General features: G+C 57.2%; 2 protein-coding genes across 2 annotated transcripts in view; one reads left to right on the top strand and one right to left on the bottom strand.

Moving 5' to 3' along the window:
• DPH2 (diphthamide biosynthesis 2) overlaps positions 1-1,661 on the bottom strand; it is a 4,800-nt gene extending 3,139 nt beyond the window's left edge. The window contains exon 1 of the mRNA XM_029959769.1: positions 1,647-1,661. Coding sequence (XP_029815629.1) covers positions 1,647-1,661 — 15 coding nt within the window. The remainder of the gene's footprint in view (positions 1-1,646) is intronic.
• Positions 1,662-2,754: 1,093 nt separating this feature from the next.
• On the top strand, positions 2,755-6,233 carry ATP6V0B (ATPase H+ transporting V0 subunit b). The gene is made up of 7 exons (XM_008924360.3): positions 2,755-2,871; positions 3,314-3,397; positions 3,834-3,911; positions 4,480-4,549; positions 4,883-4,934; positions 5,329-5,519; positions 5,905-6,233. Exons 2-7 carry the CDS (start codon positions 3,339-3,341, stop codon positions 5,929-5,931), a joined length of 477 nt encoding a protein of 158 aa, XP_008922608.1. The 5' UTR covers positions 2,755-2,871; positions 3,314-3,338; the 3' UTR covers positions 5,932-6,233.
• Positions 6,234-8,650: the final 2,417 nt, after the last annotated feature.

The raw sequence follows: 8,650 nt of genomic DNA, 5'->3' as shown, positions 1-8,650 counted from the left end.
GAGAGGTTTTCAGGCCCCCGGTCGCTGAGCTGCTCCCCGTGGCGCCGGGAGCGAGGCTGGGGGGCTGCCCAGCCTGGACACCGCCTGAGCTGCTCCCTCGGAGGGCTCGGACCCCGGCAGGGCCGCGCCACTCGCAGTCGCTGTTGGATGTGCAGCGTCCAACTCTCTGAGCCCTGAACTGGCCGGACAGTCTGAATTTCGCTATCGCTGCGTGTGCGAGAGCAGAATGGTGCTGGGATTGTGTCTCGGTTTGGCAGATGAGGGGAGGTGAAGGCAGGAGCCTGGCTCTTCAGACCGTGGCAGTTGCTGTCTCCTTGGTGGAGAGAGCGCCTTGCTTTGCCCAGCTGTGGCAACGTTAGAGACCGTGTGAGTTTGTCTGGGTGATTGTGGAGTTGGTGCGTGGCCGTGTTGCCGCTCGTGGCAGCCCTGCTGTTGATGGCATTGGGCTCAGCAGCACTGAGGGTGGATTTAATGGCTTAGGGCTAGCAGGTAGATTTTGTGCTGGGACTGCTGGTTATCTCCTCTTTCAGCACAGACCAAAGCGATCACGAGCCGGGCAGAGGCTGGGGAGACCTTGGCTCCTGCCTCAGTGTTTGGGTGAGGGGAGAGAAAAAGTCAGAAGCAAAGGGTGCCTCACTCCCTCGTGTTCCTAGGGTCTGGTGAATCCAGTGTGGGCCCAGGGCTGCCTCACTGGGCTCTCTGAGTCATGTGGCTCACACCAGTGTAGATGCACACTGTGACCGTGAGACTGTCGGAAAATCTCCCAAGCTGAGCCCAGATGCTCTTAACTTCCCCTGTCCTGTTGCAGTTCCTTTTTGAGGAAGATGTGAGCAGGAAACAGTCTTGCTTCTTGCAGTGTTGCATTAGTGCCTCCTTGTGCTTTCTGTCTTTGTCCTAAGCCCTGATTTGATCCTCCAGTCCTGTTGCCCTCTCCTTTCTGTCCTTCTGGCTGCAGAGCTGGAAGCCAGAGTTCACAGGAAAGTGTCCTTCACCCTGTTTCTTTTACATACAGATTTAAGGCTACACCTGCTCTCAGAGAGACTAAAGGTGGACTGAGGATCTGCCCTGAGCTGGTTGTAGCCCTTCTTTACTGCTTCTTGGGAGTGGAGGCAGCTGGGGCTGGCTGGGTTCAGTTCTTGCTCTGCCACCCAAGCAGCAAAGCCAAAACACAAGTCACAGGCTGTGTCACTGTAGGAATCATCCCTGAAGGTTGCCAGGGCTGGGCTGTGCCCTCCCTCTGTCCTCCCTGGCCATGGTGGCACCATTCCTCATCCATGTGTGTCGCTGCAGGGGAGGGGGGCACCCCAATTCTGCAGGCAGAAGGAGAGGACCAGCAGTACTGCCTCCCGTTTTGGGGCTGGCTGGCTTGTCTGGCAGTGCTTGTGTGCTCTGGTGAGTGGGGTACTGAGCCCTGAGTTGCACATGGAGGGGCTTAGCACACAGGAATGACGGGGACATCCCTGCTGCGAGGGTCTCCCTGCACTGCAGCGCCAAGGGCTCCCATGTGTTCATGTGGCTGGCTCCATACAGGGTCCTGGTGTAGCCATCACTGCCCTGCCCTCCACATCTCCCAGTGGGATGAGTTGTCCTGCAGGTCTTGGCTATGTGCAGGATAGGGCTCCTCCAACCTGGGTCCTGCCCCTCACATTTCTGCTGGGCATGTTGCAATCACCCCCTGCCTCCAGGCTGCAGCTCTGGGGTTGAAGGGAGCAGTGGGGCACGTGCCGTGACCTCTTTGCTGCATTCAGGCATTCCAGGAGTCTCCCATTTCCTCTTTTCGTGGCCATACGAAGGATCAGTGTCACACAGGCACTGGCTCCGGCCAGATATGGCAGAGCCGTCCCTTCACCCTCTGTATCTGGTGTGGAGCAGACGCTGCCTGCACTTATCTGTTCCTTAGGGCCAGGTCACCCTCTCCTTTCCAGCAAAGAGCAGGTGTCTCTCCTGTTCTGCAGCCGTGTTTCCCGCTCACAAGCTCAGAGCAAGGCAGAGTTTGTGGGTGGGTTTCGCACCTCTGCGTGTGCCTGGGCTGCACAGGGACGACTCCCAGCTGCAGTTCCATGTGGGAGAAGAGCACTCAGGGTACAGTGCTCCCTGCTTTCCTGGGAAGGAAGGGCTTTTCTGGGTTTCTCAGGGGTGCGCTTTGGTGTCTCCTGCCTGTGCTGGTGTACAAATTTATCTGAAAATCACTAACCCTGGGGGAAATGCAGAGGACAGGAGTCATGTCTTGAACCCACACCCTTGGAAAGGAGGTGCTGGGGGCAGCTGGAGCTTCTGGTGTTGACAGGCTCCTGGGGAGCAGCACAGCCCCTGGTGTGATGATGGTGGAGCAGCACGAGATGGTCAGTCAGGGCACAGCCTCCTCTTGCCTCTCCTGTGACAGGGAAGAGCTCACAGCTGGTCCCCCATGCCCTGGCTCTCCAGCAGAGCTGAGCCATTGGGTGATGTGGGTGGAGACTGTGCTGGGACACCAGGATATGGATTGCCCTGGAGACCCTGCAGCCCAGCATGGTGTATGGGAGCTCAGCAGGGCGAGGGAATAGGAAATGGGTGTGACAACCACCGCAATCGCAAGACGGGGATGGGATCTGGGAGTATCACAGGACTGGGCTGCCTGTCCTATGCTGATGCAGAAGTGCTGGGATAACAGGGGACTTGGAGGGGACACCTTGCCTCACAGCTCTGCATGCCAGTCTTCCCAGTAATCCTTCTGCATGCTGTGCTGTGCTCCTGGGCCTCTGCCCCAGGGCTTTGTAGGTCAGGGAGGAAGCAGCAGCACCAGGTGCCTCTCTGAAGGTTTCCATGTTGTTTTTGCTTTCCAGGGATCTGCTACACAATATTTGACCTGGGCTTCCGCTTTGATGTGGCCTGGTGAGTTCCCTGTAAATACGGGCATCCTTGGGGCTGTGTGAGAAGTGGGTGGTGCTGGCAGTGCCTCCAGGGGAACAGGGAGCGATGGACAGCTCATCACAGGAGCTACAGTGAGCGGGGCCTCTGGAGGTGGGATAAATGCAGCCCATGTGTTCATGTGGCTGGCTCCATACAGGGTCCTGGTGCAGCCATCACTGCCCTGCCCTCCACATCTCCCAGCCCAGGCCTCCACTTCACAGTGAGGGTTTGGGAGGAAGATCTTGATCCATGCAGGTGAGGCTCCTGTGTTGCTGGCTGGTAGAGGCTCTCGTGTCCCAGTGTCTGGGTGCCCAACCCGTCTTGGGCTGTATAATTTGGTGGAAGGGTGTCTGTTTTGGAGCTGTGTGGCATGACTATGGGGGCTCAGCTTGTGTGCTAACTCAGGACACTTCTTCCTCTCCAGGTTTCTGACGGAGACCTCACCCTTCATGTGGTCCAACCTGGGCATTGGCTTGGCCATCTCCCTGTCTGTGGTGGGAGCTGCCTGGTGAGTGGAACTGGTTCTTTAGCATTCTCCCACTGTCCCACCTCAGTAGCTATGTCTGCACTGCAGTTTTCCCACAGCAGAGCAGGGATAGGACAATGTGCACATGTAGGGCTGTGGGTCACCACAGCAGAGGGGCTGGACTGGTGGGCCCCTGGGGAGTCTGGGCGGACCATCTTGCAGGCAGCAATGGCAGTGGAAAGACAGGAAAGTCTCTGGAAGCTGTACCCCTGCCCAGGCTGTCCTGTGGTGGCTCCTGTGCCCCAGCAGTTCTGCTGGTGTAGGTGATGGAGCTTGGGACCTCTTGTACCCTGGGGTGGCTAGGCCAGCTCCGCAGTGTCCCCCAGCTGCATGCCCAATTCTTTTTGGAAGATCCTGGTTTCCCTGTAGAATTTCTCTGTGAGTGCCAGACTCCACCAACCACCCTTGTCTGCCACAGGGGGATTTACATCACAGGCTCCAGCATCATTGGTGGTGGAGTCAAAGCCCCTCGGATCAAAACGAAGAACCTGGTCAGGTAAGCACAGACCTGGGGTTAGTGCTCGTGCTGCACCTGAGTGAGGCGGGTCCCAAGCCAGTGCAGAGGCTTCTGTCCAATGTCTGCTGGGTGCTGCTGGCAGACCATTCCTTGCTGAGCTGCTGATGCTGTTTGCTTTCAAAACAAAGAGCCCTAAAGGAGCCAGAGTGCTGCTTTGAAGAGTCACTGTGTGATATCACACAGTGAATGAGCCCAGTGTGTTCAAAACAAACACCCTGAGATCACACTTCCCAACCAGACAAGGGTTCTCCTTGCACAACCCTTCCCCAAGGAGCAGAAAGGGACTGGCAGAGGGCAGGGCTCCCTGGGTCTGCTTCCCACAGGGCATTCCCAGCTTACTCAGGTGCCATAGCACAACCTGTTTGTGTTTGGCAGCTCCCCCTTGTTTGAGAGGAAAGTAGTGGGTAGGCTGGACTGCCTTTCTGCTTTCCCATATGGCTGTGAAGGGGTCTGGTTGCTGGCTGGCTGGGCATGAAATGCCATGGGCTGCTTGGGGTGGGGTCTTTCCCCTGGGACACTGTGCTCAGGCTTTGCCTTTCTCCCACAGTATCATTTTCTGCGAGGCTGTGGCCATCTACGGGATCATCATGGCAATTGTCATCAGTAACATGGCTGAGGTATGGGAGCACCTGGGCTGCCCTGCCAGCCCTGTGCCAGCCTCGGGGCTGTGGTGGGGATGGGCAACTGGTCATGGGCAAAGGTTGTGAGTGGTGGCCCTGTGGGGACTTTGGACACTGTTGTGGCTTTGGGAGCCCCTGGAGTGGTGGTGATCCTTGTCCATTCTGAAGAGTGTTGGGGGAGCACATGCAAGGCAGATGTCATGAAGCCAGCCAGGGACATGGAGTCAGGGCTGTGGCCAAAATATGGCTGCCTCATGTTATACTGGGGACAGGTACCTCTCCCAGAGACCACAGACTTGTCACTAACCCAGGTCCTGTGCTTTCTCTCAGCCTTTCACTGCAGTCATCCCAGAAGAGATTGGAGCCAGAAACTACCATGCAGGTAAGGACTGCTGGGTCCCTGGTGCCATCACTGTGAGCACTGTCTCACCCTGAGCACCACCTTCTGACCGACCTGTGTCCTGCTGCAGGTGTCTGAAGGACATGTGACTCTTCTGCCAAAAGGCAGCTATTTAGTTACTTCTGCACCCTGCTGGGCTGTGCTGCCCAACACTGCACTGCTCCTCCCCTGGGTGGCAGCAGGGTGCTGTCCCTTGCTGCCCTGGCACTGTGGGAGCTGGGGCACACCCTGGAACAGTCCTGCTCCCCAAACAGGAGGACAGTGCTGGGGCTTGGAAGCTCTAGGTCTTCTGTCAGAGGCAGAGCTGCTGCAGCATGCCCTGGGTGCAAGGGAAAGGGGGGTTACCCCTTGCTCTTGCAGTGTTCCTCTCTCACAGGTTTCTCCATGTTTGGGGCTGGTCTGACCGTGGGCTTATGCAATCTCTTCTGTGGGGTCTGTGTGGGCATCGTGGGCAGCGGGGCTGCCCTGGCTGATGCCCAGAATGCCAGCCTCTTCGTCAAGATCCTGATTGTGGAGATCTTTGGCAGTGCCATAGGGCTGTTTGGGGTCATCGTTGCTATCCTGCAGGTACGTGTCTCATGAGGCCACCAAGCTTATTGTGAGCATAAGGTGCCTGTCTGGTGCATGCTCTCTGGCTCCGGGGAGGCACACCTGGGCTTCAGCACAATCTTCTGCATTGGGATAGGGAGGCTGCTCACAAGGTATGGGATGGCACAGCTCTCCCCACAGCATACTGTGCCTATTTGCAGCAGCTTGAACCCTTTTGATGGCCCCTCTGAGCAATTGTCACCGAGGGTGTCACCTTGGGTGCACCTTGTGTGAAGCTCATGTCTTACCAGTGGGGCTGATAAGCTGTTTGCAGCTTCTGAACGGTCCTGGGGTGCTTGGGTGGGACCGGGGTGCTGGGCTAGGGTTTGTGGGCCACAGCCTAACCTCTCCTCTTTCTTTCCAGACATCTAAAGTAAAAATGGGCAACTGAGCCCTGTCGAACCCAGTGTGTTCCAGCCCGCCCCAAGAGGTTCTGTATATACTTATTTAATGTTTCTATACGTGATTGGGGCGGGAGGTGCCTGGCGGCAGGAGCAGGAGCCTGACTGCGTAGAGCCCCGTCCCGCAGATCCATCGGCCCCTCGGAAAAAAGCAAATTTCTCTGTGTGAATCCTGCTCTCAGCAGCCTGGCCCAGCCTGTGGGGCCCTGCTGCTGCCCGTCCCCGGTGTGTTTAGAATCGACCACCAGTGCAATTCTGTGTCAGTGAAATAAATATGGTTCTCGTCCAAGGATGCAGCTCTTCCTCTGCCCTGTGCGTGCTGGGGAGGCTTGCAGAAGCAAGTGCTGGTTTTGGCTGCCCCCTGTGCTCAGAGGTTCCTCTCTGTGTCTCTGGCAAAATCCCTGTCTTGCTGCAGGAGACTGGTGGTGTCCTCCCTGTGTGGGGTTAATCCTGCTGCCTGCTCACCCTGCAAGAGCCGTCCTGTCTGGGCTGTGGGAACACGGAGCTGTTCCTTGCTGCCTGGAGCAGGTATGAGGCTGTTGGAGCAGGCAGCACTGTGTTGCCTCTGCAGGCTCCTAGCAGCCCCATGTGAGATGTGTTGGAGGCACAAACACAAGGTGCTTTGGGCCTTTTAGCTCCCATCCAGGTAGTTTAGCACAGGTGAGGTATACATGGTGTCTGTAGCCCCACTGTGCAGCTGGGAGCACCTGAAGGGCAGAGGAGCAAAGCTTTTGTGCCTTCAAAGTCTGTTCTCCTCTGTGACTGTTGGCTGGGTGCTGGGGCTCTTCAATCTGCAGTGCCCTTCGTCCCAGGGGGCCCTGGCAGAGGTCCTGGGGTGGGGACACTTTGTGCTGGCTCTGTTCCCTCTCCCTGGCTGTGGTGAATACAGCCTGAGGAAGCCAGCTGTGGACAGCTGGACCTGTAGCTTGTCTGCTGCTTGGGGGAAGGGACTAAAAAAGTCCTGCTTCTGCTCTGCAGAGAGCCTGCAGCTGATGCTTCTGCAGTCTCCTGTACCCAGCACAAGGCCCTCATCCTGCTCTGCTACCAGTACACCTTTGTAAGGAAAGCACTGATCTCCCAGTGCTGTGTTGAAGCAGATGCACTCCTGGAGCTGCCCATCTCTCTTCCCACGTGGGTGCAACAGTGTGGCTGCTGGAGCCTGCTGATTCTTGCCCTTGGACTTGGGCAGCTGCCTCTGCCTGGCTCCTCTGACATCTGCTGGTCTTCTGTCTGCTCCACATTGTCCCATGCATTTTGGGAACAGCAGTGTATTTCAGCTCTGCATGCATGATGATTGCTGGAGCAAACCAAGCCATTGCCCCTGCTAGCTGTGCTGGCTGTCCCATGTGGCTGGAGGCTGTCACAGAAGCAATGTGTGCCCTGTGTAGTGGCAGGATGCAAACTGGGCCCTGCCTGGTTGAAAGAAAGTGTCAGGTGTGGGCAAAGTTTTGCCTGTCCTACGTGGGAACTGTACTCCATTGCTGCTGCTGCAGGCCAGAGACATCTGAAGCCCCTGGGAGCTGCAGGGCTGTCTCATCAGACCCATGCCAAGATCAGAAAGGAGATGCCTGGGCTTGGAGAGCCTGTGCTGGTTGGTAGAGAAAGTGCTTTGTGGGTTAATCATCTTCCTGGCTAACAGCCATCTTGGAAGGCTCGCCCATTTGTCTGTCAGGGATGGACCTTGCCCTGCCCTGCCCTGCCATGATAGAAATCCATCTGCTGTCAAAAATGTCCCTCTCTGAGGTGCTTTTTGGCCCTCCAAATCCTGCCTGTGTGTATCACAGCTTTGGCAGGGGAATGGGCTCCAGACTTGCCCACATACCCCTTGTAAGGATACGAGACCCTCCAGGGCTGGTGTCGGGGTGACCCATTGCCCGCCTCCCATAGCCACCAGTGATAAGGTGAGCACACCCCATTGCTTCCTTGTTCTAGCTGTGTGTGTGTGGGTTCAAGGACTTGGACTACAACACCTGCTGCTCAAGCACAGAGAAGAAGCTCAAGTGGGGCTCCAGGATCTTGCACCTTGTGTCCTTTAGAAGCAGCAGCAGGAGGAGTTGAAAGATATTTGGATAACCGTGTGTTAGTACGGATGTGGAAAATGCCGCCTGCCGAGGAGCCGAACCAAGAGCTGAAGACAGAAGTTGGACAGCTTTCAGCATGGCTTCTTTGCAGAGGTGGAGTAGGGCTGGGCCCTGTTCTCCTCTCAGCTGCAAGGCTGAGGGAGCTGGAAGGAGCATCTGAAAGAAGAGGAAAAGCCCTCGCTTGGGTGAGTAGCCAGGCATGGTGCAGGGAGAGGCCTCGGGGATGGGGCTGCTCTAACTGGGCACAAATGCCGGGGAAGGGGGTGGGGAGGTGGGAAGAAGGGAAAGGCTGTGGACAGCACAGACACTACTCGTGGTGGGCCAAACTTGTGGTGGGACCAGACCTAGATCTTTCAGTGACGCCGTTGTGGGAGGGAGAGTGAAATTCCCAGCGTTTCCTAGCAATGAAACATAGAAAGGGTGGTGTAGGGGGAAGGAGCCACAAATAGGTTGCAACGGACGCTGAGCCAGCACCAACGGGCAGGAGCGCGGCAGTCGCCGCAGGTGGGTCGGTGGAAGCGCTGCCTCCCGGCACCGCGGAGCAGGGGAGGAAGAAACACCGAGATACCCTGTCCCTGCATCTCGGGGGTGCTCGGAGGGTCCGCGGTGCCGCGCTCGGCGCCAAGGG

Source organism: Manacus vitellinus, unplaced genomic scaffold, assembly GCF_001715985.3.
Source record: "Manacus vitellinus isolate BGI_N305 unplaced genomic scaffold, ASM171598v3 scaffold_21_pilon, whole genome shotgun sequence".
NCBI classification, from domain to species: Eukaryota; Metazoa; Chordata; class Aves; order Passeriformes; family Pipridae; genus Manacus; species Manacus vitellinus.
This window is presented reverse-complemented; position numbering and strand designations above follow the sequence as displayed.